The following is a 27,787-nucleotide window of genomic DNA, read 5'->3' on the forward strand; positions in this document are numbered from 1 at the left end:
TTCTTGTGCTCAATAAATAAAATAGACATTTCGCCTTTTCAAATAGAATAGATAAACAAATAAAATTTATAATAATATAATAAATATTTGGGGTCACTTTCATCGGGCACTGCAACGGTCTTGCGTTCAAGTTCAACCCCGAACGTTAATTCAGGTCTCACTAAAAACTGCTTCGATATCGATACTAAGCCACCTCTCAAACATAATACACATTAATGTGTTTTTAAAAATAGAAATTCAAATATCTCGAAGAATTAGAGACTCTCAAGCCTACACTTTCACACATGTAAAGTAAAAGTCGGTTTAGCGACAAAGTGCAATCAAAAAGCTCAATCACAGCACTCAGATTCTGCTGCGTTGTCCCAAGTTTTTTTTTTCTTTCTTTTTATATTGTAGTTGAAAGAAAAAGCTTTCGTTTTTTCTTCACTTGCTATTCGGAGACTGCTAATAGATAAAAAAAAAAAAATCGAAGGACCACCGGACTACCGGCGTTCAGTCATTAAATCAAGCCTTGGATCTTCATCATCAACTTTGTGTCAGGGCTCTCAGAATTTCTGGGTCCCACACACCCCGTTCGCCTCAAAATTTTGACTCTTTTTCTTTTCTTCTCTCTCTCTCTCCCTCTCTTCACTTTTTTTTTTTAAAGAAAAAAAAAATCCGTGCTTGAAAGTTTGGGTGCCTGGAATCAAACTTTGATGACAAGAAAAAAAATGGGTTATTATTATTATGCGAAGCTGGAATATTGGAGTATGTTCTTGATTTTCACAGCTTCGTTTTGCAGCGGATTAACCAACCCACAAGATGGTAAGTAAAGTTCTTATTCAAGTGTTCCCTAAAGTTGCTTCCTTTACTTAAACCCTGATTTTTTTTTTTTTTTTTTTTTTTCATTTTTGCAAAAGTTTCAATCTTTTTGAATTATTAGTTTATGGGTTTTTGTTGTACTTGTAGTTGTGGCGATGAACACGTTGTACGTGTCACTGGGTTATCCACCACTACCAGGGTGGATTCTCGTCGGAGGAGACCCATGTGGTGAGGCCTGGCTTGGAATTGAATGTGTCTTCTCTAACATCACTGCAATGTAGGTTCTTCATATCACACTTTTTTTGTGCAATTGTTCTAAAGTGTCATTGAGCTGAGTGACTCTTCTGTTTGGTTGGTTAGAAAGCTTAGTGGAGCAAATTTGGGCGGCGAGTTGGGGAATGGCTTGCAATTACTCGGTTCAGTTATGCACGTGTAAGTAAATGGTGTCACAGAAAATAAAAATTTGATTACTCGTCTCTTAGTAAGTATGATTGGTTGAGTTGATGTATTGTGTTGGAGCTATTAGTTTATGAGCTTTTTGTGTGATTATGTGGAGCAGAGATTTCAGCAACAATCATATCGCGGGGATTATTCCGCCGGTTCTGCCTCCGACAATCACGAATCTGTATGTTAAAAAACTTTGATCTCCAAATCATTGAAATTGAATATTCATATGTGTTTTGTTCTTTTCTCTGTGCTTCAAGTTCTCTCTCGGGTAATCTCTTCAACGGATTTATCCCAGACACGTTAGTCATCTTAAGTCAGTTGATGGAACTGTAAGTTCTTTTTTCCCTGTTTTTTATTTTAATAACTTTTAAGCTGTGGTGATGAGTTTATTATGAATTTCATACATTATTTTTCTGAACTACCTCAGGTCGTTAGACAACAATCATCTTGTTGGACCCATACCCGATGCCTTTTTACAGTTAACTGGCTTGGCGCGCTTGTAAAGACACTTTAAACTCTGAAGCCCTTTTATCTTTCTCGTTATTATTATTATTTTATTTTTACTTTTTGTGCCTAATGGCTCGTTGCGTTGTTTCTCAGGGATGTGTCGAATAACAACTTGAGCGGGCAATTGCCTCCGTCGATGGGAAGCTTGATATCTCTGTCGACATTGTGAGTTTAGTCTTCATTCAAATATTGCTAAACGCTTTGTCGTATTGACATTATTTATGAGCGCAGACACTTGCAGAACAACCAGCTCGTTGGCGTTCTTGATGTCTTACAGGATCTACCTCTCCAAGACCTGTAATCTCATACTTCTTATCTCAACCAATCCTTGTATTTACAGCCATTCGTACTTTTTTTCATTTATTCTCTTTTCCTTTTTTTTTTACAGTGATATCGAGAACAATTTCTTCTCGGGGCCTATTCCACCCAAGTTGCTGACAGTTCCAATATTCAGGTAATTTTTGTGGTTAACGAAGATATGTTTTCGCTTGGTCAAGACCAATTGGTTTTGTTCTTGTTAATCCCTTCCTTGCATTTATGCACTTTGTTCTTGTGATTCACCGAGAATGAGATAATCACATAAAAGAAGAACTTGCCTCTTATTAGTATATACTCTCGTTATGCCTCTTTGTAGGAAAGAAGGAAACCCATTTAACACGACTGTAATTCTGACACCACAAGCAGCGCCGTCTCAGTCTCCCATGGTGTCTGAGTCCCCCGAAGGAGTGTCGTGGCCGCGCTACAATGGACCTTCTAACCAAATAACGGTGATGCCCGGAAATGCAAAGTCAAAGAGCTTTTTCAGTGGCAAGACTATCCTTTGGATCGCCGTCGCGGGTGCTTCGATAGTTATCATGCTATTGATGTGCCTCCTGTTGCCAAGACTATGCAGATCAAAAAGACGAAGCGACTTGTTGCCCAAGGAAAATCACCCCGGCGCCAATAAGAGTTCTGCGGGGCATCGTAGATTCGATAATTATTCGGCTCAACCCAGTAACCGAACAGAGACAGGTATTTATTCTTTGGCTTTTGTAGTGCAAATAGTTCCTGAACTAGTACGCGACTGGCATTTTGGTTCCTAAACTAATTTTCTCAGAAAAATAGATGACCATTTTCTCGTAAATTTAGTTCATGGACCAAAATGCCTCACACTTAATAGTCAGAGTTTGCATTTAAAAAAAAAAAATTGCAGTCTTACTTGAGAATTTTGCGCCGAAAAGCCTTTTATTCTTGCATATGCATAGTATATATGTATATATATACATATACGCTTAAGAATTTGTTTGTGAGTTGTTCAGAAGTTCCAAAAGAGGCGATTGTGATGCCACCACCACAACAAGTTGGTAACACAAGAACGGGTGTGGCTCTAAAGCCAAATGATGGCCGCGCATCACACGTGAGAAGTGCTCAGAGTTCGATGTCGATGAAGGACACCGAAATCGACATGACCGACACCGACGACGACTTTCTGATGATGCCGCCGCCACCGCCGCCCGCTTTCTCATCGGAACGCGTTACGGTGAATCCGATCGCACCAACGACAAGTGGACGCCCTTTGAAGCCTCAGAGCTTGAATTCCTTGAGAGCCTTCACTGTCGCGTCGCTTCAACAGTACACTAATAGCTTCTCGCGGGAGAACTTTATCGGGGCCGGAACACTCGGTAGCGTTTACATGGCCGAGCTTCCCGGTGGAGAGGTACGATTTAGGTGTCTTGCCTAATAAGCATACATTACTATTTTATTTTATTTCCGTTTTTCTCAGTGTTTACAAGGGTGGTTTTATGGTCACTTTTGTTGGCTTTGCATCGATAGGGAAAACAACACGCGTGTCTCCTTAAAAAAAATAAAATTGACACAAATATGTACATCGACTTATTTTTCCAATTTTTAACGCCGAAAACTAATTTTTTTTACAAAATTTTGTGGGTTTTATTAATATGCTTTTTGCGTCGTAAAAAAAAATAAAAAATAGTGTAGGGAATATATTTGAATAAATTTGAGAAACTTATGGTTATACATATATATAGTATTGGAAAACACGAGAGCGAAACCTAAACTTCCCACGAGGATATCTTAATACGCTTTGTATATGTATGTGTATCTATCGACTAATGATCTGCTTCTTGGCTCTCTGTTTCAGCTCCTAGCAGTGAAGAAGCTGGACAACACGGTGGCTAAGCAACAGAGTGACGATGAATTTCTGGAGATGGTATCGAATATCTCCAAGCTACGACACGCGAATATAGTGGAGATCGTGGGTTACTGTGTCGAGCACGGTCAGCGCTTGCTTGTGTACAAGTGCTGCATTAATGGAACCCTTCACGACGCCCTACACACCGACGACGAACTCCATCAGAAGCTTTCTTGGAGTACAAGGATCCACCTGGCACTCGGAGCTGCTAGTGCCCTAGAGTACGTACACACACACACATTGAAAAGGGTTTTGTTTTCATTGATTGTATTTGATTATATGTTGTTGAATTCGTTGAAAAAGGTATCTTCATGAAGTGTGCAAACCTCCCGTTGTCCACCGGAATTTCAACTCTTCGAATCTTCTCCTCGATGATGAGCTTAAAGTGCACGTCTCAGACTGTGGTTTGGCCTCTTTGCTCTCTTCTGCCTCGGTCACTCAGGTTGACTTTGTTTCTTCTTCTTCTTTCTTAAAAAAAAAAAAAAAAAAAAAAAAAAAAAAACGTTATTCATCTGATGAATAAAATAGACATTATGGCTGTTGTTTAGTTTGATAATTTTAAGATATAGGTTTTGTTCCCTATCTTTTGTATCGGCATATCGAACGTGATAATCTGGGATAGTCATGAAAAAGGAGAACTACAACCTATGAGTCGCTTCTTTATGTATATTTACTATTTTGGGAATATTTGACATATTTGAATTCTTATTATAGATATCTGGACGTGTCAACTCGCACGGTTACAATGCTCCTGAATTTGAGTTGGGGAGCTATACTTACCAGAGCGACGTCTACAGCTTCGGAATCGTGCTGTTAGAACTCCTTACAGGTCGAAAAGCCCATGACAGGTAGTTTTTTTCTTCTTTTAATTCAGCTTTCGATGATTTGTTTAGTCTCTCGGTAACTTACTAAGCTTTGTCTTGCGCTTAAATTTAAAAAAAAAAAAAAAAAAAAAAGTTCAAGGCCTCGTGGAGAGCAATCTCTGGTGAGGTGGGCAATTCCGAGGCTCCACGATATCGACGCATTGTCGAGGATGGTTGATCCGTCTCTACGTGCTGCTTATTCCATGAAGTCACTGTCACGCTTTGCCGATATTATTTCCTCGTGCATACAGGTGATAAATAAATAAAAAGCAGCTCGCAAAGGATTTATTTTATTTTATTGTTATAGTTTTTTCTCATCTATCTGTTTTCATTTCAGCGTGACCCCGAATTTAGGCCTCCGATTTCTGAGATTGTCCGGGAACTTAAACAGGTGGTTTGATGAGACTTCAAAGCAAAGCAGAGTAAACTCTGATTTAAAAGACGATGATGAGTTTGGCTGGTGTGTTGACTCGGAATTAATAGGTGTGTCTGAATGCTATTGGTTACGTTCTTTCAAAAAAAAAAAAAAATGCTATTAGTTACGTATAATTTTTCCAGACTATTTAATGACACAATTCTAGGGTTTATTTATTAATTTTTCAATATATGTCAAGTGATTTGCGTATTTACTTGATTTTGCCCCCTAGATTTTTTTTTGTTTGTATGTTAATATTTGCTTAGTTCTTTGTTAATATCTGTAAGCCAAAGTGTTTAGTTTTGCCGTGATTGATGCAAAGAAGAAATAGTGAATGTGCTTTGTTTACATTTGGGGTTTATTATATATATATATATAAGCCAAAGTGTTTAGTTTTGCCGTGATTGATGCAAAGAAGAAATAGTGAATGTGCTTTGTTTACATTTGGGGTTTATTATATATATATATATGTATATATATATATATATATATATATATATATATATATATATATGTGTATTGTGTCTTGGATTCCTGAGCTGAATAATTGTATTTGTATTTTGTAGTCGCAGTGAAAAGTGAGGAACGAAAAATATTATCGACAGTCTCTGAATCCACCGAAACCTTTTCTTTTGACGTTTATGTAAAAACAAAACTTGTGTTTAAATCGAGTAGTGAAGAATTCAATCGGACACGATTTCACTTGTTTCAAAAGAAAGTCAGGGATTAGAAGTACCCCACGCAACGCATGAGAATACAACAATGCCTTTGTGCGTAAGAACAAAATATCTGCAATACCACGTGAACCACCTGTCCGTACAACAGTGTTTTCTCTCCATACCTATAGGGGTGTCCGTACTAGTGGTGTCATTAGAACCTTGAACTTTTCCAAAGCTTTTTCTACATGGTATCATTACTCTGGACATTTACTTGGTCTTCCGTGGGTTAGTGTCATCTCGACTGAGCGGTCCTCTGATCTAGACGGAATACCAGAGGACCGCTTAGTCTTGTGATGGGAAAGTACGGAAATCTGAAAGTGATTGGTTGATTGAGTTCGACCTGAGGTTTTTTAACCGGTAATTTTACTTTAGAATTGGAATTGGAATTCGACTGCGGTGTTATTCAACAAACGTCTTCGAAGCGTTTGAAGATGTGAGTAATCAGTTTCAAGTGAAAGTCGTTTTTTTGTTTATATTTGTCGTTTTGATTGCTTGTTGCATAGCTCGCTGATGTGTCAATATTCTATAGGATGTATAAAAATTGATGGCCTCGATTCACTATAATATTTCCGCATATAAGTCAGAGGTGGTCTAAGTTTGTTAACGAGTCTTTTCATTCAGTTTGGATTTTATATAGTTGAGTGTGAGAGTTGGGAAACATAGTGAGACAAAGAGAGAATCATGCGTGAGTGAGGGAAATCTTTCTAAGGAAAACAAAAGTGATTGTCTTGTTCATTGTGTAATTGTTGCCGGACTGAAGTCTGTTGTAAGAACGGCGGAGAAAAAAGGAATAACGATATTGATCTTGGTTTAACATTCGAACTATTTTCATTGAGAAGTTTGCGGGGACTAGGCCTTGTGCGTGTTGATTTGTGTGTGGTTGGTTCGTGATTTCTGTTTTTAAGGGATTCAAAACCCTACAGAAGACTTCTCATGCGAGACATGTGAGGATAAAGCAATGCGTGCTTGTTGTCCTTCTACAGGCGGACCTGAAGAAGACGACTGTGAGGAAGGTCTAACGAGGGCTACGGTGCGGTTGAAGTGATTTAGTTTTAGGTTAAAAATAGAGATCTTAAAGATAAAGAGAAATTGCCCAATTTGCCACCAATTTCATAACATTTTTCCACTTTCCACCAAAAGACTAATTTTTCAAAAAATGCCACTATCTATGTCAACAATGTTGACATTTATTTTTGCCCTTCACTATGAGATGTCAACATATATGTCAACAATGTTGACATCTCGGTGGTATTTTGGGAAAAATTAGTATTTTGGTGGAAAGTGGGAAAATGTTATAAAATTGGTGGCAAATGAGACAATTTCTCAAAGATAAATAATCTCTAGAAGTAGTGACCTTATCATCGTTAATTTTTTTCCCCACAATGATCTTTGGCCACTTAAAATAACTATATATCTTTTTGTTCATTTTATCTGCGATTATTTTCGTGTGTTATGTGAATTGTTCTAAAAGTTACACATTTGAATAGGTCTATTCTTTAACATGGATCTTTCACCAATTTTGGCTTAATTAAAGGGTTCTTTTCATTATATATATATATATATATATATAGGCATTGTGTGATCATAATAATATAATAATTCCAATTATTTAATTATAAACATTTTAGTGTGATTTGTTAACAATCACGTCACTAACAACCACTTTCTTGCTTGACGACGTGGGAGATTTGGATATGAGCTTTTATTATTAATATTATTCAAATAATTCAGTGTGGGTTTGATCTTATAGACTGTTTTATGAGTTAATTGTCTCGTCATCTTCGAGTCAAGCATTGGATATAATTTAACCTTAGGTGGGATGGTTTGAAATTCACCTGTCTAATACTCTACTGCATATTTGTAAAAGATTGTGTAAGAAGTAAAAACAATACTCATTAGTTAACTACAATAATTAGGTGAGAAATTTGATAGAGATTTGTTTGATTCAAACGGAAAAAAGCATGCGGTAAATTTATTTCTTAATGACTTTGTCATGAGTTGATTGTAAAAATTCTGTACTGATAATTAGTTGTAATAAACCTTATGGAAACTTTTTAGGAAATAAAGCATAAAAGAAGAAGAGCAAATAGCACAAGACACTATTATTATGGTTTACTACATGAGTCATGATGTGGCAGTGTGGGATGTCGGAGATTCCATGGTAGTCAAAATATTTCCATTTCACTTTATTTAATCTAAATTCTAAATTTTAAATGACAAGCACACACTTGTAAGTTTAGGTATAATATGACCAAAATTGGACAGGACTTTCATATGGTGGCAAACCACAACATCGCATTAAATTAAACTACCCTATAACTGCCATTAGGAAGATAATTTAGGTATTATTTTTTTGTCAATAACAAGCTGATTAATGTCCATACTCTGTTTGGCATGCACATGGAAGATTATGTGGTGTGGGTGTTAAAAAGTGACCGAAAACGAAACTCCCTTACTATATTAGCAATGTAATAATAAATAGGAATTGGGTTGATTTTTTAGGTCAAGTTGGTACATGTTTATTGTGTCCTTTTGATGCTTCGATGGGATTGAGCAAATGGGAAAAGAGAAAAAAAAAGAGTCGGACTACATTGGACCCCACCACAGCGACAAGGTTCATCACAAGCCTAAAATAAAAACAATGACACCGACAAGTGACAACGGTAAAATAAATAAATAGTTATTTATTTATTATTCTACCTAGATCAAAAGCCAAATTTAATCACTATTAAAAGTAATTATTTTGTTTGGTGCCTGCCACTTTCTTGATTAAGTAACTTGATAAGAGAACATGGCCAAAGTCAAATAGTGTGGAGTCATTTTGTTATCCAAAAATATATAGGGAATAGGTATGGAATAATATCATAGCCTAAAATCCATTGCGGTTTGTTTTGTTTGATTTGGCTTTCAAGGAATAATTTTTTTGGGGAGCCATAGAAAATGAAAATCAAAGCGTATGTCAAGGTTGCCATGTTGTTGGACTAAGCATTAGACAGATCACAAGACAGCTTGATAGTGAATTGTAGCTTCAAGAAAAATTAAGTCATAAGATACGTGTTATTAAGGCATTGATGAATATATTTTTTCCTAGATAGAAACTAGGAAAATCTTACGCGTAAACTTCTCCCCGTATGAATAATAATACTTGCGAAAATGTTTGTTTAACTAAAAGAGTTTATTGTAAGATATATATATATATATATATATATATATATATATATATATATATATATATAAGAAAAAAAAATCAGATACGTGGAAATATTAAATAAAAATACGCTTAGATCCTAATGTGTACCAACCATGAACATGTCATTAACACATATTAGGTAGAACGTATGATTGGATTAGTTCATTCTAATTTTATATCCTACAAAATCAAATCCTTTAAAGTACTTGATGAGCATAGCTCAGGAAGTCAACAAATTCACAAATCATACTTAAAAAAAAATGGAAACAAATATCCATAATTTTGAAATTCCTATTTGAAACATGTTTTTGAGTTTTGAGAGATCAAAGGTACCGTAAGTATTTCCTTAAATCGAACGTTTTTATTTGAGTAAACCATAAATATCATTTCATTTGATGGGTCCAAGTTTGTTGTAAACATATGAGTAGAAATTAATAATCAAAATCCCATTATTGAGCACTGCACATGCAACTTTAGTTAAGATTTTATTTGACGTATAGCATTCAAATTACAACGGCAACATCAATAACAACACTTGAAAGTGTTAGGCAAAAGAAAGAAATGTATTATTGTTAACGTGACAAGAATAAAGGACATTTACATGTCAATGTAGTGGATTTTTGTTTTTTATTTTATGATTGCTCTTATATTCTTAATGGATAAGTAATTCGAATATAAAATACAATAAAGCTTAATGGGTTAGAGTTTTTGGCCGCACAACAATCTATTTTCTTGTTATCTAAGTAAATTATATATATATATATATATATATATATATTTTAGCTTTAAAAAAAAATCTAAACGTGTCAAGGTGGTTTGTTGCCAAATTTGTACAAAACAAGAAAAGAAAACTAAGGGTGAACATCTAAGTGACATGTCCTTCTCAAACCAACAAATTAAATTACAAAAAAAAAACTTAATTACCACATCTAAATTCTCCAAAGGAAAAAAAAAGACAAATTAAATTACAAGGAATGTTCATAGCTGTCAGTGAGAAATAAAAAATTCCCATATGCCTTATTGTGTTAGATAAACCACTTTCCAAATTCATTTACTCTTTTTTTTTCTCCGTGAAGAAAAGAAATTTAAAAATAAGAGAAGCCATAATTAGTAATAAAAACAATAGTAAAAGTAATATAAATTAAAAAAAAAAAAAAAAAAACCAACGTGCTGAAGTCTACACAACACATACATACCTATATTTTTTATATTCCCTTAAAATATATATATATATATATATATATATATATATTATAATTCATACATGCATATAAAATGTAACACTGAAATGAATTCTAAGCCACCGGAAAAGTGAAGTTTGGGCTCTTTATCGGCCTCACACCACAAATAAACAAAACGAGGGGTTTTTGGGGTTTTCAACGGTTTCGCTGTTCTCGACTTGAGAAAAAGAAGGGCATTTTGGTCAATAAAGTAAAAAAAGAAAAAAAAAAAAAAAAAAAAGAAGAAAGAAAGCTGACGAGAAGTAAAAACGTTGTTTGTCTGTGAGTAATCTGATTTTCGTCGCAGTTTTCTATATCGGAAGAAAAGAAGAGAAAGGAAAGAAAAAGAAACTCCATTTCCTATTACTAAAAATACCAGCTGAATCTGAAGTTCCTTCGAGCACTCGAAGAATATTTCTCTCCATTGTTGAATCTAGTTCCTATCTTTCGTCGGCGGACTTACAGCCCGATCCAGGGAAATAGTAATCGGAGAGGAAGTAAAGAGAACAAAGCGGTTCGATTAAATATTTCCTTCTGTTTGGTAGTGTTCTAGCAGAATTTCCTATCTTCGATTTTTTTTTCCGACCGAAGGATTTTCAGTCTCCGAGTTGCTTCAACTATGGCGAAGCGTGGATATAAGCTACGTATCCTTTTTTTTTTCTCTTGGAATTTTTCTTGAACTTTATCGGTGAAACTGAGTTCTGGTTCGAAATCTCTGTTTCATTCTAGCCTAGGGTTCTGATTGATGTCGGTGGGGATGGAGTTTTTGTCTATTGCTCTGCAAAACTCTCGAATTATATATATATTTATCTATTTATCGATTACTATTTTTGGAAGATAATGAATCCTACCGATTTTGTTTGGCCGCCGTGGACAAAAAGAAGTGTTAGAAGAAAAAGAAGAAAGTGGAAGACTTTAATGTTATGAGTAATGGAGTTTTAGTTGAAGTAAATTTCCCGCTAAAATCGAAGATTAGGTTAAATTAAGAACTGATTTTCGCTTTGGGTTTGGATTTGTTCCGTTCGCGTTAGCCTGCGAGATTTATGTCGTTTAATTCTGTCATTTATTTTAATATTATTTCATTTAGTTTCTCTTGACCATGGGTTTCGTAAAATAGAGGAGTTCTTGGCTCATTCAGGCAATATCAATTGCTTAAAAATCGGAAAGAAGGCGTGTCGGCTTTATGTCACCGGCGGTGATGACCACAAAGTCAATGTTTGGACAATCGGGAAACCGGAGTCCTTAATGGTAATTATATAAATTTTTGATATCTTCTTATTCTATTTTTAGGAATTTTTTTTCCTCGGGTTAACTTGGTTGTTTAGAATGTACATGCTAGTTATATCTCTCGGTTGTGTATGGTTTTTGAGCTGCATTATTTTGGGTATCAACAACATCTCCTCTTTCCATATCAACTTTTGTTGTGAAGAATTAATTTGTGCGATTTTATTATCACGGTGTTAATATTTACCTGGTAATGGACCTGCATTGGTCATTTTATGTAAATATGCAGAGCCTAAGTGGACACACAAGTCCTGTTGAATCTGTTGCTTTTGACTCAGCAGAAGTATTAGTCCTCGCCGGAACTTCCACCGGCGCTATTAAGCAATGGGATTTAGAAGAAGCAAAAAGTAAGTGTCCGATACATCAATTTCCTTGTCGTAGTTTAAGTTAAAAAGTACCGAGTTGTGAACTAGTTTAAACATAGAATTTTAGACTATGCAGTCTGAAAAGTTGAGTCCAAAACCACGAGAGAGGATACTAAAAAGTTATTGCATTTTTAGTTTCAAATGATGGTTAATGTGTTGGTGGAGTTTTAACATAAATGTTATTGATTGAAGTGTAGTGGTTCGCACGCTTTCTGGACACAGAGCCAACTGCACTGCCGTGGAATTTCATCCGTTTGGCGAGTTTTTTGCATCGGGGTCCTCGGATACTAATCTTAGGGTTTGGGACATTAGAAAGAAAGGATGTATTCACACGTACAAGGGTCACACTCAAGGCATCGGTACTATAAAGTTCAGTCCCGATGGCCGATGGGTGGTTTCCGGTGGATTGGATAACGTTGTAAAGGTAAAATTTATTTGTCAAGCGATCAATATCATTCGTACTGTTATTATTCTACCATGGTGGTTATAGATAATTTGACACTGGTTACTATCTTCTTAGGTGTGGGATTTGACTGCTGGCAAGTTGTTGCATGACTTTACGTTTCACGAAGGACATATTCGGTCTTTAGATTTCCATCCTCTTGAATTCCTCTTGGCGACCGGTGAGCGAATTCGGAATCTATTAGAAAATTGAAAAGACTGATGTTTGTGGGAAAAGATAAAGTACTCAAAGTAACGGGCGATAATGATGCCCATCAGTTTGTTTCACTTCCAAATTCATTATGTTCATGCTCTGGATGTTTTGAACTAATAATCTGTGTCCTTACAAAACCTTCAGGTTCAGCAGATAGAACTGTGAAATTCTGGGACTTGGAAACGTTTGAGTTAATTGGATCTACTAGACCTGAGGTATATCAAAGTTGTTTCATAAGTGCCAGTCTTATGAATGACGATAAATAAAAGTTTCTCTAATTGCAGTGGCTAAAGTAGTGCTAACGATATTTCTAATTGTCAAACACAACTCAAAGTTTAAACTTTATCCCGATCCTTCCCTTGAGCATAGTTTTTAACTTATATATCTTAGTTTTATCGATCTCTTGAAACAAATATATATATTCTTTTTCTTCCCTAGGCATCTGGAGTCCGTGCAGTTACTTTTCACCCCGATGGAAGGACCCTTTTCGCTGGACTAGAAGACAGTTTGAAGGTTTGCTTTGTTTCCCATCTTAATATATCAGGTTTATTTGGAAAACAAAAAATAAGAGAAGAAAATAAAGACACGGAATGTAAATTTACTATCAAGTTTTTCCCCCCATAGGTTTATTCGTGGGAGCCTGTGATTCGTCATGATGCTGTTGATATAGGATGGTCAACCCTTGGTGATTTATGCATTCACGACGGGAAACTATTGGGATGCTCATACTATCAAAATTCTGTTGGAGTTTGGGTGGCAGATATATCAGTATTTACCTCAATCTTCTATTCTTTCTTGTTCAATTTTTATCGCATTTTAACAGGAGAAAAGAGGACCTTTTATAATTCTTATATATGTGCTCTGTGCATCAGCTTATTGAACCGTATGGAGATGCTTCCCAAAATGACCGTACAGACCAGAAGCTCAATCTTAAACAACAAGGGAGCTCGGAAAGAATAGGGACTATGTTAATGAATTCAAATATGCGATCTAGATCTCCTGATTATGGTACAAAGGATATATATGTGGATTGTAAGTTCTTTGTTTCGCCTTTTCCATGGGATTGTTAGCCAAGTATGTAAATGCTAGCTTCTTATGTATGTGCTTTTTTGTCTCACTTAATTTATATTTTTTTTCCTTTTCTATTTAGCATCTGGAGGAAAGCCTGTTTCACAAAAGGTTGAATCTTGGAGTCCTCCAAAAGTTCCTTCTCATTTAGAAACAAAGGAAATCAAGGATCAGGTGACGAAGAAGCAGAATCATGTTTTTGGGACTCCTCCGAAACATAGTGATCCTGCAGTTAATAAATCGTTTACCGCACAAAGCATTGTACCTCGCGACAGTCCCGATGAAAAAAATTCGTCCAATGCCACAATTGAACCTATAACTTTTTCACGGACAAAACGCGGAATGTTGCTCAGGCCAGCTAACGCAAGAAGGCCATCAAGTACCAAAAGTGATATAGAAAGGCTTCCAATGGCTGTTGAATCTGGTAAGATAGACGGTCCTGCGGATTCCAACTCTGAAATAAAAACTGTGTCGGAGGACACAAGCCCCAGTATTAATTCTGTTACAGAAAGACTTGAAAAAGTTCTATCTCCTCAGACACCCAATAGTCAGGAAACCAGTAAGTTATTTTTTTTCCAATGATGTATATCTGTAATCTTTTTCTTATTTCGTATTTTCTTTTGAGCCTTTTCTTTTGTGTTTCTCAGGCGATAAAATTCCTGAAGCTAGCGAGGACAGCAACCCTATTAAAGTTGTCAATGGAGGTAAATGAATCCCTATACCTGATAGCTTTGTAAATTTCAGCATGACCCGAATGAAAGCTGATTCTGAAGATATCCCATTTACAGTTACAGTTGTGCGAGGAAGAACTCGGTCTTTGGTTGAAAGGTTCGAGAAACGAGAACCATTGGATGCAAGTGAAGACCAAGCCGCGGTAACAACCAGCAACTTGAGTCCTGAAGTTGATGAAACACCGACCATCCTATCTAATGTCGTCGTTCCCGAAGTAGATAGAACACCCACCTTGATTTCGAGTCAGGCGGATCCCCAAATGAATAAAACAAGTAGTGTTACATCTAGCTGCGTTATTCAAGCAGTGGATGAAACACCGGCTATTGTATTTACAAACGTTCATCATGAAGTTGAAAAAACACCCACCATGACATCCGGTCATTTGGATCCCAAAATAAATAAAACAAGCAGTGTCACATCTAATCGTGTGATTCAAGCAGCGGATGAAACACCAACAATCATATCTAGACAATGTGTTGCTCACGAAGTCGAAAAGCCACCAACCATTGTGCCAAGTCGTGTTGTGTCTCCCGGACCTAGGATCATGTCTAGCCGTGTTGCTCCTGAAGTAGACAAAACATCTGACGTCATACCAAGTCGTGTGAATCCCGAAATAACCACACCAAGAACCATCAGTTCTGGCCGTGCGAGTCCTGAAGTAGATAGAACATCGGACAGGTTGAGTCGTGTGAGTCCCGAAATATCTAAAAGAAGAACAGTTGGTTCTGGGCATGGGATTCCAGAAGTATATAATAGAGCACGTACTGTCAAATCTCCCGAACTAAATAGAAGTCGTATTATCAAATCTCCCGAACCAAATAGAACGCCGAGCCGTAGGATTCCTGTAGACAGAACGCGTAATGTCATGTCTAGCCGTGTGATTCAAGAAGTTGTTAAAAAACCTACCTTTGTATCTAGTCGCTTATTTCCCGAAGTAGATACAAAACCGACCTTTGTATCTAATCGCTTATTTCCCGAAGAAGATGTTACACCGATAGTACAGGTATATTTTCCTTCCTTTCTGTGTTCCTTTTAATGATCTAGTATTCGTTTGTGTATCTCTTTAGACATAAATGAATGTGAATGCATCGGTAAAAGAAATTTCTGAGATGATTATCCACTTCATAGATGTATAAGAATTTTCCCTTAACGATTTGGCGGGCCGATATAATCTTTCTATTGAACCAGTGCTTTATCATGAATGATTGTGTTAAAACATCATATTGTTGGTTACTGCCAGATTGAAGAACCTCAGGTTTCTACAAGTGATTTGAATTCTTCAAATGATTGCGATGTTACTGAAGACCTGATGCAAACTCATGAAGTATTCTTAAATAACCTCCGTTCTCGTTTGACAAAGTTACAGGTAAATCTCTCTTCGTACATGGTTCTCTGCTTTTCAATTCTTTTGGATATGCCTCCGTAATAATACCTTCCAATTCCATGCTACAAATCAAGGAAACTTGGCATCTAGGTGAAGATCGATCCTAAAAGCGGATAATTTAGTTTGTGTACTAGAAGATTATGCATCGGTTCAGTAGGAATCTTCTGGTGGTGAAAGTAGGCAGAAGAATTCTGTAGAGTATAAGTTGCTTGGTTTTCAGTTTGTAGTATATTGATTTTTCCCGGTATAGGAAATGATCATTCCGGGAGCAAAGTCACATCTGATTCTGTAAATACAGGTGGTGCGACATTTTTGGGAACGAGGTGATTTCAAAGGTGCGATCGGTGCCATGAAGAAGCTACCAGATCATTCCGTGAGTACCTTTTTAAGATTATAGACCGTGCATATTTTTGTGTTCCGTTTGTAACCCTAATGTCATTCGAATGTTATTCAGGTACAAGCAGACGTAATAAGTGTTCTCACGGAGAAAATGGACATTCTCAACCTTGAACTGTTTTCTACTTTGCTTCCCGTGCTTCTTGGCTTACTTAATAGTAAGACTGACAGGTAGTTTCTTCTAAAGTGATATGCTCAGTAAAACACAATCACATGATTCTAGGGTTCTAAGAATAACCGATACAAGTTATAGGTAATTAGATTTTAATCCTTGGGGTGGGTTTGTTTGACAGGCATGCGACATTGTCGATGGAGATGCTATTAAAGCTCGTAGCGGTCTTTGGTCCGATGATCCAGTCAACTATCGCAGCACGTCGAGGTCTCGGAGTTGATTTGAATGCAGAGCAAAGGTGCAATGTTTTACACATACATTTTTTCGGGGTTTTGTTGAATTTTTTTTTTTTTTTTTTGCTCACTAACAAGCCTCATGTTTCACTCACAGGAGAGAATGGTGTAACCAGTGCTCTCTTCATCTGCAACAGATCAAGAAAATTCTTCCTTTGCTTGCGAGGTTAGTGCACCTTCTAAGGAAATATTACATTTGGCATAGCCCCCCTAAAATAAAATAATAAAACTGAGGATTTTCTCTACTTATTTCAGACGAGGCGGTTTGGTGGCGAAAAGTGCACTTGAATTGAATCTTGTTCTTCAAGAATCATAATAAAAAATATTCCCACCAGGGAAAAAAGACGACGGGTCGGATGAGGAATGACGACGGGACATCATGAACTACGGGCATGTCAAGCCATAGTTCTCGTGTTTCGCAATTTTGGTCTCCGTTTTCATCAGATTGCCGTTATCTTCGGCTATGTGAGTGATGCATTTCTGTCAGAGAATCACTGCGGTTGGGTCGAAGAAGAAGAAGAAGTAAATAGCTATCTGATGCCGGCACGAAAAAATCTCCTGATATTCATATTTTTGGTTATGAAGATGTGGTGATTATAACGTTACCATGTCTCAGTACATGATGTATAACTCTTCATTGTTTGTTTCTTTAGTATATATAAATATGGAAAGGAAAAAAAAAGAAAAGAAAAAGCATTTATGTACTTCAAATTCAAAGTGGAAACAAAACTGTTTATTTACTTTTTCTTGCTGAAACTATTTTCCAAACCTCCAAAATTTTTTAAATTTAACACAAACGAACTTCCCGGAGAAGATAAGAAATAAAATAATGGTGGCTGCTACCAAAATCATCAATGTCAACTTATTTTTATTATATTTTTTGGATGAACTCTCTGTTTCTCTTTTTTTTTTTCTTTTTTTTTTTAATTGTGCTTCTTCTGTTGTTTGTCTTTCGGTCTTTTGTTGACATTGAATTTGATTATAAAGGTTCTAGTTCCAATGTTGGTGTTGACAGGGAAAGAATATCCAGCATATGATATGCTAGACAGCAGTGGCTTAAGATGGGCCCATGGAACACGTAGGATTCACGCTGCGTGACTATCCCGACTAAGCATATGGAAATTCCATCTCCAAGTGGCTTCTAGAATCTCCCGCTTTATGAATTATTTTTTTCTAGGATTGATTGCATTTAGCCTCCAGAAAATACCACTTTAAAAACTTTTTTTTTTAATTTTTTTAATTTTGGTAAGTCGACCGCATTACTCATTTAGGGGACTAAAACGCTAACAATTTTCTCCTTTAAAACAATTTTTTATCACTAAAAGAAGATAAATCTTTCACTTGTAAGGGGAACATGCATTTCTGCAGTCCAGAGAACTCGAACCCAAGACTTCTTGGTCGATATATGTGTGATACTACCACTAGACCAAGCTAGATACCAGTAAGATGGAATTTCAGTCCTTAATATAAGAAGAGTCCATTAGATATATAGTCTTATTTACATTTTTAGTTTGCCATTTAGTCAATTTTTCGTAAACTTTTAGTAATTTTTTGGTAAATAGCAATGACAAATATTTACACGCGTAAATTGAGTGAAAACTTACCAAAAACTCCATACCAAAAACTTACTCAATAATGGCTATTTAGCAAACGTCCAAGTTTATGTTGGCTAATTAACTAATTTTTTTTATATGAGAAAGACTTTCGTTTATTAAGTATTGGAATTCCGGTCAAACCAGAATAAAAGCTCTTTCCAATAACTTTTTAAATAATATGACTTAAAAATTAGCTATTCAACTTGTTTGAATTGATTTTATTTTGTTTCAGGTTGACTGTTTGTTATAACACCGTAACTAATCTCAAGTTAATTTGATTGGTAGTCTAATCTCAAAGAGGAAGAGAGAGTGTATTTTTCAAGGGCATTTTGTCATTTTTGATAAATTAATATAAAAAAGTTAAGCAAAATATCAATGAAGGGATAAAATTTAAACACTTACTAAATCATAGGGTTTATTTTAGATGTGATATGTTAAAAAAATGATTTAAATTGTTCGATAAGTTATACTATGTCTATACCACTCCCAACTATATATATATATATATATATATATATATATATATATATATATATATATATATATATATATATAAACTCAACAGAAAAGAGGCATTATATATAGTTTTTGTAACTCGCGGATAATCGTTGTGATCCCGAGATTAGTGTTTATTAGAGAACGGCAACTTCTCTAAAATCTTTATATAGAAGAACACCTAACATATGATATAATTACGGCCTAAATCCTAATTTATGCTAAAATCCTTAGCTCCCTCATTCTTTCTTTATATATGGTCATTTATCTCTTACCGTGTGAGAGAGGTGCATTTACCAAATCAAGGGTTTTTAACCCTTTAGAGTTTGTGCAAGTTTGATTACTTTGACATATGCTTAAGGTGGGCCCATGAAACACGTAGGATTCACGCTGCGTGACTATTCCGATTAAGCATGTGGAAATTCCATCTCCACGTGGCTTCTAGAATCTCCCGCTTTATGAATTATTTTTTCTAGGATTAATTGCATTATTTAGCCTCAAGAAAATACCACTTTAAAAACTTTTTTTTTTAAAATTATTTTGGTAAGTTGTCGAACGCATTACTCATTTAGGGGGACTAAAACGCTAATTTTCTCCTTTAAAACAATTTTTATCATGGTACTTTCAAAGTCGGAAATGGACATAATGTTGTAATTTTTTTTTCCTTAAGAATTGATACTATTGATTAAGATTACATGATATATTATAGCACGTCAAGCGCAAGCGGCTCTATTGGTCAAAATTACATAATTTAGTACATGGATATTAAGCTTAAAGAAGATAAATCTTTTACCTGTAAGGGGGGACATGCATTTCTGCAGTTCAGAGAGCTCGAACTCAAGATTTCTCAATCGATATATGTGTGATATTATCACTAGATCAATCTAGATATCAGTAAGACATAATTTCGGTCCTTAATATAAGAAGAGTCCATTAGATATATAGCCTTATTTACATTTTTAGTTTGTCATTTAATCAACTTTTCGTAAAATTTTAGTAACTTCTTGATAAATAGCAATGACCAAGTATTTACACGCGTAAATTGACTGAAGTATCCTATCAAAACTCTCTACCAAAAACTCACTAAATGTTGACTACTTAGCAAACTTCCAAGTTTATATTGGCTAATTAACTAATTTTTTTTATATAAGAAAGACTTTCGTCTATTAAGTGTTGGAATTCTGGTCAAATCAGAATAAAATCTCTTTCCGATAACTTTTTAAATAATATGACTTAAAAATTAGCTGTTCAACTTGTTTGAATTGATTTTATTTTGTTTCACGTTGACTGTTTGGAATAACACCGTAACTAATCTCAATGTTAATTTGATTGGTAGTGTAATCTCAAAGAGGAAGAGATAGTGTATTTTTTTAAGGGCATTTTTATCATTTTTTATAAGTTAATATAAAAAAATTAAGCAAAATATCAATGAAGGGATAAAATTTAAACACTTACTAAATCATAGGGTTTATTTTACAATTAATGAAAAAACTGAGGGGATATAAATAATAAACTTGATAATACAGGGTATAGACGCATCATCTCAAAAACAAAGCATATGATGGATGTGATATGTTCCAAAAAAATGATTTAAATTGTTCGATAAGTTATACTATACCACTCCCAACTTTTTTTATTTTTTTATTTTTTTTTTATAAAAACTCAACAGAAAGGAGGCATTATATATAGTTTTTGTAACTCAGAGATAATCGTTGTGATCCCGAGATTGGTGTTTATTAGAGAACGGAAACTTCTCAAAAATCTTAATATAAAAGAACACCTAACATATGATATAATTACGGCCTAAATCCTAATTTATGCTAAAATCCTTAGCTCCCTCATTCTTTCTTTATATATGGTCATTTATCTCTTACCGTGTGAGAGATGTGCATTTACAAAGCAAGGATTTTTAACCCTTTAGGGTTTGTGCAAGTTGTTAGTAACAAAAGGTCCATTAACATTCTTGATGTTTTATGTTGACCAATTTACCATTATAAACCAAAAATTATATATGTTTTTTTTAATTGTTTGTATCGACATAACCTCGGTAATCATATAAAAAGGTCATAATCGATCGTAATATATCGTTTTAAGGTGATTATAACATCTAAAGAATCATAATCCCAATAATTTATTTTAAAATTAATGCAAAGCAACTACGTCAATTCGTATAGGCTCGCGAGAGTTTTATTAACATTCTCGCAACTAAGGCAATTCGAATAGGTTCACGAGAGTGTGACTAACATATTCTCGCATATCAAGCATGCTCTAATTAAGAGTTGAAATTAATTACACTACTAATTTTTGATTTTCTCAAATAATAACGTTGTTTACAATAGTTTAATTAATAAAAATACACACTCCATGAGGTAATTTTATCAACAATAAGATATTAAAAGCTAGTAGTTAATATTAAACCGAAGATATCTATATTAATGAAAATTTACTTACCAAATCATAAAAATTATGATTAACACAATAAAATTCAAATAAATTAGGATGAAATCATTATTAAAAATAACTAATTGGCATATCAATCATATTAATCAAATTTGATTACAACTAAGAGTTTGGCCTCAGGTCTGTGCGGTTTGGTTTAATGACGCTAGTTAGGGTTTCGATGTATTGTGCGGTTTGGTTTAATGACACTAGTTAGGGTTTCGATGTATTGTGGACATCAATGCAACTTCAATTATTGAATAATTTGAGGTGAATCGATTTGGTTTGATCTTGAGGCAACATCAAGAATGCCACTTCGAGACTCTTGACTATGAACAGAGAGTTCAAGACTTTTGATTACGAAAGAGAGAAAAAGTTAAGTTTAACATGTTTTTCAATCTAAACTACATCATCAAATATATTAGACATTTAAACACAAATTACAAGAAAAAACTTTTAAGCTTCAACATGTGAGATGTTTACATGAATTAAGGTTGAACCATTGCCTTCTAGAATGAGTTGAACACCTTATTGTCAAGAAGTGTTGCCACACAAATTAAGCCATTCTAAACTAATTAAAATTTAAGTGAATCGTTTATACTCTAATTTATTAATGATTTAACAAGCATGTCACCTCACAATTAAGAGACCTTATACAAAATTTAATTGAATCGAAGTTGAGTTTCCGACCATCAAACAAATGAGAAATAAATATAGCTACGGCAGTTATATTCTATTTCTAGTTATGAGAGTAATGATCATTGTCTTCTAAGCACTCCGATTCTCCTGAATGAAAATATGGTTCGTGTCACCGCAAACGCATAAAAATAATTTAAAAAAAAATACTTAAATGCTACTGGTTTAGAATCCCGTCGCCAAAAAATATAAAATCGAATCAAATCTAGGAATTAATGTTATTATACATGTATAAAAAATGTAATAATTATTGTATTATTTCCTTGAACAAATAAATAAGAATGGATAAATAATAACATAAATATTCGATAAAAAAAAAAACATAAATACAAGGAGGCCATCAATGGTAGAGAATTAAAGTGGCACTCTATATTAGGCAGATTAGATCCCACCCATTCATTTTTCTCCAATTTTACAAATTTCCATTTCTCTCACAATAGTCTCAAATTTTCCAATTCTTGTTCCTCTTCTTTATCACACAAAACACACATGATGTACATATAAAATTGTTTTCTGTCTGTTTCTCTCTCTCTTTTGTTGTTCGCCTCAGACCTGAGAGAGAGAGAGAGAGAGAGAGAGAGAGAGAGAGAGAGAGTCCATCAACCTCTTGTCCAATCCAACGCATGCTATTATTAGATATTAGAATTAAGAAGGAAAAAAAAACAAGAAACAAAGAGAGAAAAACAAAAAAGCCACCAAAATTCGCCAAAAAGAAAACCAGTCTTTATCGTCTATTACCAGACAGAGAGAGAGAGAGAGAGAGAAAAGAGCACCCCATTGTGGGGTGATCAGGGCCGTACACGTGGGCGGAAAAGAAATGGGGAGTAAGGAGGTCACGTGGGGCACGTGGGAAGAGCTTCTCCTCGGAGGAGCGGTGCTCCGCCACGGCGCTCGAGATTGGGACACCGTGGCCGCCGAGCTCCGCTCCAGAGCTCTCAGTCCTTACACTTTCACACCACAGGTTTACAATTTTAAATATATATTTTTATTCCAAATTATCTATTTTGAATATTTTTTTCATTCATACATCATAATTTGATTACTTTGACATATGTTTCAATTTATCTTTTGCATTTTTTTGCATTTTTTTTTTTCATCAGAAGAAGGCACGTTTATTTTTATTTCATTGTTCTTATTCTCATTTATCATTGTTTCTTTCCTTATTGATTTATTTATTTATTGGTTAAAGAACATATAAACAGTTTAAAGACAGGGAATTTTCTTCTGAAGCAGTAATTATTAATCATGAGCTTAAAGATTAATTACAGAGGGACAGAGACGACAGAGTCTTTCTTTAAGTAACTTAGAAAAAAAAAAATTGGTTATCGAATAAATAAATAATTTACCCACGCTATTAACTATACGTTTTAAATATTTTCCAGTTTTTTCTCAGGAAAAAAATAACTATACGTTTTAAACGAGGAATATCCTTATCTTATCTTATCTTTATGCCTTCTTCAGAGTTTAGGCCAAAAAGTGAAATAGTATAGTAGTGAGTTGTTTTATTTTAATTTTTCTATCTCGAGTCTTTTACAGACTAGTCCGACTAGAGTATGTACGGTATGTGAATATATAAATGGGGAATAAAGTCGGTAAATCTCATTTCTTTGGTCAAAGAATATATAATAATGTTGTCAGGATTAAATTTCCTTATTAGATTCAGTACTCTTAAATACACGGCAATTGGTCGTCCTTAACCAAACCATATGTTCAAAGGAATAAATTTTTTTTTTTTGAAAGATCAAAGGAAATTGGTCATACCATAAGTGTACTTTGTGACAATTCGCATATACAACTTTTTTTAAATGTGGGCGGTGTCATGGAGATTTCATAAAAGCCCTCACGTACGGCGGATGAAAACCGTGGTTACAAGAGATAGAACAATTCGTATATAAAACTTTTATTATTTATTTGTCATCTATATCATTTTTTATGATTGAAGTTTGAAACTTGCATTGTGAGTTTGTGACAATCGGTGTGCTTTGTTTGAACTTTGAAGGTTTGCAGAGCCAAATATGACGACTTGCAACAGCGTTATAGTAAATGCACGTGAGTGTATATATATATATGTATATACATAACATACATATAGTTAATGGCTTGTATTGACTTCTGCAAATTTATGTGACTTGGGATTATGGTTTGGACCTCATTTCCTTGCTTCAAACTTGAGCTTTTCATGTTTAAAACATGTGGTTTTACATTTTTAGCAGAATTTTTATATTTTAGACATCAATATATTTATAATAATAATAATAATAATATTAATGATCATAAAAAAAAAAAAACACCTTAGGACTTGGTTTGAAGAGGTACGGAAGAAAAGAATGGCAGAGTTGAGGCAAGCTTTAGAGGTCTCTGAAGACTCAATAGGGTTAGTTTTCTCTCTGAACATCCTATTATCAATATATACTAAGTTTTTATTCCCGAATCGTTCGATATTATATAATTAAAAAAAAAAAATTTAAACTTTTTTTTTTCTTCCAAGAATTTGGGGGAACAAGCACATTCGCTTCAATAACTTGTATCTCAAGACACACATCACACTAAGCTCATGAGTTATATTTGTTAAAAAATAACATTGATGAGTAACTAGTTTTTAGTTTTTCTTTTTCTTCTTTTCTCTCCTTATATAGATCTCTCGAAACGAAACTCGAAACCTTGAAAGCCGAGAAAGCCGGCGAATCTCGCGTCAACTACGCGTCAAGCCAAACCGAGTCTCCGGTGGCCTCCCACAAGTCGGAAGGATTCGAATCGCTCAGTAAAGACGGCCTATCCGCCGGAAGCTTCACCGTCGACCATCCAATCCCATCTTCCGTCCCGGCCGAAGAGACGAAGAAAACGCCCGAAGTTTCGCCGATCGCCGAGAAGATCAAACCGGCCGTCGGGACGCTGAAGAAGAGGAGGGGCGCGAGGAAGAGAAAGGATTGCAGCGTCGGAGAGAGCGGCGGAGGCGTTGACTTGGTCAACAACAATGTCGGTGACTGTGCTGAGGTGTCTGGGTCGTCGGTCTTGGAAGACGGGGTCGATGATCTATTGAAGGTTCTCGATTCCATCGAGGAGAACGAATGTGCCTCCAGATTTCGCCAGCGCCTCGATAGCCAGGTACGGAAATTAATGCTTCTTTTCTCCGAGAAAGTCGAACTAATACTCCTAATTATGAGTTTCATGCTATTTCCACTCGTCTTGTTGCCAATTTGTGAAGTAAACTTGATTCCAAAGTCAACCTAATGGTTCCAAGGATCGTAGATTGCGAAGAAAAAAAAAATTCAAGGAACTTGTTGCATTAAAGGTGATATTTAAATTAATTTTTTTAGACGGTTTGACCGATTAAAAGGGCAATGCGAACCAAAATGAATCGATTTTTTTAATATTGTTTATAAGCTATTGACCGATTAAAAGGGCAATGCGAACCAAAATGAATCGATTTTTTTAATATTGTTTATAAGCTAAAAAAATACTCTTAATTATGAGTCTCGTTTTAAGTTAATTTTAACTACTCGTCTCGTTGCCAATAGGTGTGAAGTAAACTTAATTCCTTGCTAATTAGGTTGACGTTTTCTGAGAAAGTCAACCTTAATAGTTTTAAGGATCTTAGATTGAAAAAATAAGGAGAAAGGTGAATTTTGAGTTAATTTTGGTTAGCCTTTGGGCGAGTTTATGAATTGTTTATGAGGCAAAACTAACTAAAATGATTGAGTATTTTATAATTTAATTGAAATTTTTGGTGAAAAAATACTCCTAATTCTGAGTTTCATGCTACTGACTTCAACCCGATTAATATTTATTAACTACTCATCTCATTGCTAATTAGTATGAAATAAACTTGATTCCTTGCGGTGTAAGAAAAAAAAATTGTAATACTTTTGCCCCGCAGAAGAGAGGGAGATACAAGAAAATGATCAGAAAGCATGTGGACTTCGAGACGCTGCGATCGAGGATCGCCAGCCGTACGATCGTGTCGGTGAAGGAGCTATTTCGGGATATCATGCTTCTCGCGAACAACGCTCTCGTGTTCTACTCGAAGAACACACGCGAGTACAAGTCCGCTCGCATCCTCAGAGACCACGCCACCAAGTCTTTGCACCGATACTTTCAACGCTGTAAAATCTCCGGCGGTGCTACTTCTCCGGCGACGGCTGTCCGAGCTGGTCATGTCAAAACTACCGGCGAGAAAACCTCTCCGCCTAAGACTATTGTTCCGGCGATCAGTGACGTTTCGAAGGCTCCGAAGAGGGACATTGCTCGGGCGAAGAGACCTGGACCGAAGAGCGAGAGCCCAATCAAGGGGAAGAAAAGAGTTCGGACAAGGTAGTGATTAGTGGAACTAATTGTTATTTGTTGTATATATCCATGTTTAGCTTCAGGACTCCTAGATTCTGCAGAGATCAGTATTGTATATTGAAGAGGGTTTTTTTTTTATTTGATTTTATTTTTATATTTTGTCCGGATTAGAGAGGGTAACGCAATACAATAGTTGATTCAGAGAGCTCTTTTTTTTTTCTTTCTCTGACGTTAGTAAATTATAAAGGCCAGAGAGGTCATGGCATTTTTTTTGCTCTCGTAACATCAAATACTTGGGTTGGCTATACGGTGTGTAAAAATCCTGATGTATGATGGGATATATTATTATTTTTTTCTTTGAATATTTAGTGAATACTCTGTTGCTCATAAGAATCTTGGAGTGGACCTAGGAACGTTGGGCTTCTATTATACTCAGAGGCCCAGTGTTTCTTCTACAAGTTGTAGGGCCGTCCAGAGCACTTAAATACATGGGAAAATGGTTAGGAAACTCAAAAGTAACATTATCAAACTTGATAAAGATATTGCTGATGTTATTAATTACTGCCGATTTTTATTAATTGAATTGTGCATGATGAATCACGATGTAACAAACATTTACTTCTACTTTTGCATTATAAATTGAACTCCTTAACAATAAGCATTAAGTTTTTTCGGCGCATATATAACGCAGCCAGTACATATACAACAAACAACTAACTCTTCAATATGGACTCTACGAGGTAGTTTTATTATTTTGTCTCCTGGTAATATTACATGTTACAAATAGTTTTACACAACGCACATGAATTTCCATTAGGAATTGGGTAAAATACCAACAAATACAGGAGAATCACATCTTAGTACAAGGAACACAACAGACCTAAGTCGAAGTGAATCTAACACTAAGTTCAGATAATTGCGCAATTTTGTGAATGTTTCCGACAAGAGGAAGAACAACGGGCACAAGAAAAATCGAGCACATGTATGATTCTTTCATAGTATTCATAACGGATGATGGAGAAATCCAATCAACCTCGGTCCGGTGACCAAGAAGAAGATGATTCTTCAGCCTGCACAGAGAAAACTCTATCAGGAAATCCATAACGAAAAAAGGGACGACGGCTAATCCGCCTCCATAATAAACCAAATCAAGCAAATCACAACAATAAAGTAATAGTTTCACACACAAACTCAAACTGAATCTAAAAAGAAAATCTAAAATCGAAACCAGAGTCCGACACACGAGAGCCAACACCGATACGATGGGAGGATGATGACCACGAAGAGCCACGTCACAATGTTGTTGCCGAGGAACCACGTTGCAACACTGTCGCCGAGGAGCCGAGCCTCTCCCCTGTCGTCGAGGCACAGCGTCGCGCTGCCGTCGTCGTACGACGAGCCGCATTGTTGATGGGGAGCGGAGCCACTTCGCCACCGAGGCTTCGAGGTGCATCGCCGACGCAGAGGAGACGAGCCGCATCGCCGTCGCCGAGAGGACAAGCCTCCGTCGTTGAGGAACCGAGCCGCCATGCCTCTGCCTCCGAGGAACCGTGCTGCAACAGCACCCGTGACTCAAAGCATCACACAAAATCTCATTCAACATTCTCTGCTATTGACTCATTTTTTCGGTCTCGAT

The 27,787-nt window shown here is 35.6% G+C and overlaps 3 protein-coding genes across 6 annotated transcripts; all 3 read left to right on the top strand.

Moving 5' to 3' along the window:
* Nucleotides 1–373: 373 nt before the first annotated feature.
* Nucleotides 374–5,559, top strand: SUB (Leucine-rich repeat protein kinase family protein). Its single transcript, XM_089626020.1, has 16 exons — nucleotides 374–804; nucleotides 949–1,078; nucleotides 1,162–1,233; nucleotides 1,361–1,426; nucleotides 1,506–1,577; nucleotides 1,676–1,747; nucleotides 1,849–1,920; nucleotides 1,987–2,052; nucleotides 2,144–2,209; nucleotides 2,390–2,766; nucleotides 3,054–3,451; nucleotides 3,896–4,167; nucleotides 4,250–4,388; nucleotides 4,661–4,794; nucleotides 4,904–5,060; nucleotides 5,147–5,559. Exons 1-16 carry the CDS (start codon nucleotides 696–698, stop codon nucleotides 5,207–5,209), a joined length of 2,265 nt encoding a protein of 754 aa, XP_089482146.1. The 5' UTR covers nucleotides 374–695; the 3' UTR covers nucleotides 5,210–5,559.
* Nucleotides 5,560–10,420: 4,861 nt separating this feature from the next.
* Nucleotides 10,421–17,398, top strand: LOC149386031 (Transducin/WD40 repeat-like superfamily protein). Of its 2 annotated transcripts, XM_089625466.1 has the most exons (18): nucleotides 10,421–10,997; nucleotides 11,471–11,601; nucleotides 11,867–11,984; nucleotides 12,200–12,426; nucleotides 12,523–12,625; nucleotides 12,802–12,872; nucleotides 13,096–13,170; nucleotides 13,282–13,425; nucleotides 13,530–13,689; nucleotides 13,808–14,284; nucleotides 14,373–14,429; nucleotides 14,514–15,460; nucleotides 15,698–15,823; nucleotides 16,140–16,214; nucleotides 16,296–16,408; nucleotides 16,531–16,647; nucleotides 16,740–16,808; nucleotides 16,898–17,398. In XM_089625466.1, the coding sequence occupies exons 1-18, from the start codon at nucleotides 10,973–10,975 to the stop codon at nucleotides 16,956–16,958; spliced, it is 3,096 nt and encodes a 1,031-aa protein (XP_089481592.1). In that variant the 5' UTR covers nucleotides 10,421–10,972; the 3' UTR covers nucleotides 16,959–17,398. The 2 variants fall into 2 exon arrangements, with proteins under 2 accessions (XP_089481592.1, XP_089481593.1); XM_089625467.1 differs by lacking the exon at nucleotides 10,421–10,997 and having other exon boundaries at nucleotides 12,195–12,426.
* A 4,876-nt stretch (nucleotides 17,399–22,274) lies between these two features.
* BRD4 (bromodomain 4) lies at nucleotides 22,275–26,356 on the top strand. Of its 3 annotated transcripts, none has more exons than XM_089627219.1 (5): nucleotides 22,275–22,828; nucleotides 23,867–23,916; nucleotides 24,164–24,241; nucleotides 24,504–24,972; nucleotides 25,748–26,356. In XM_089627219.1, the coding sequence occupies exons 1-5, from the start codon at nucleotides 22,685–22,687 to the stop codon at nucleotides 26,180–26,182; spliced, it is 1,176 nt and encodes a 391-aa protein (XP_089483345.1). In that variant the 5' UTR covers nucleotides 22,275–22,684; the 3' UTR covers nucleotides 26,183–26,356. The 3 variants fall into 3 exon arrangements, with proteins under 3 accessions (XP_089483345.1, XP_089483344.1, XP_089483346.1); XM_089627218.1 differs by having other exon boundaries at nucleotides 22,279–22,828; nucleotides 25,745–26,356; XM_089627220.1 differs by lacking the exon at nucleotides 24,164–24,241 and having other exon boundaries at nucleotides 22,279–22,828; nucleotides 25,745–26,356.
* The last annotated feature ends 1,431 nt before the right edge of the window (nucleotides 26,357–27,787 follow it).

Source organism: Urtica dioica, chromosome 9 (assembly GCF_054948205.1).
Source record: "Urtica dioica subsp. dioica isolate 48M chromosome 9, U.dioica_male_clone48M_v1_H2, whole genome shotgun sequence".
NCBI classification, from domain to species: Eukaryota; Viridiplantae; Streptophyta; class Magnoliopsida; order Rosales; family Urticaceae; genus Urtica; species Urtica dioica.

What these genes read in the sequence shown, in the direction of transcription:
- SUB (XM_089626020.1), top strand. Translation starts at nt 696, where the DNA reads ATGACAAGAAAAAAAATGGGTTATTATTATTATGCGAAGCTGGAATAT. An exon ending in TTAAGTCAGTTGATGGAACT is followed by an intron (nt 1,578 to 1,675) that starts GTAAGTTCTTTT and finishes GAACTACCTCAG; the next exon opens with GTCGTTAGACAACAATCATC. An exon ending in CTGACAGTTCCAATATTCAG is followed by an intron (nt 2,210 to 2,389) that starts GTAATTTTTGTG and finishes GCCTCTTTGTAG; the next exon opens with GAAAGAAGGAAACCCATTTA.
- LOC149386031 (XM_089625466.1), top strand. Translation starts at nt 10,973, where the DNA reads ATGGCGAAGCGTGGATATAAGCTAC. An exon ending in TGAATTCCTCTTGGCGACCG is followed by an intron (nt 12,626 to 12,801) that starts GTGAGCGAATTC and finishes CAAAACCTTCAG; the next exon opens with GTTCAGCAGATAGAACTGTG. An exon ending in ACCCAATAGTCAGGAAACCA is followed by an intron (nt 14,285 to 14,372) that starts GTAAGTTATTTT and finishes TGTGTTTCTCAG; the next exon opens with GCGATAAAATTCCTGAAGCT.
- BRD4 (XM_089627218.1), top strand. Translation starts at nt 22,685, where the DNA reads ATGGGGAGTAAGGAGGTCACGTGGGGCACGTGGGAAGAGCTTCTCCTC. An exon ending in CTTACACTTTCACACCACAG is followed by an intron (nt 22,829 to 23,866) that starts GTTTACAATTTT and finishes TGAACTTTGAAG; the next exon opens with GTTTGCAGAGCCAAATATGA. An exon ending in GCCAGCGCCTCGATAGCCAG is followed by an intron (nt 24,973 to 25,744) that starts GTACGGAAATTA and finishes TTTGCCCCGCAG; the next exon opens with AAGAGAGGGAGATACAAGAA.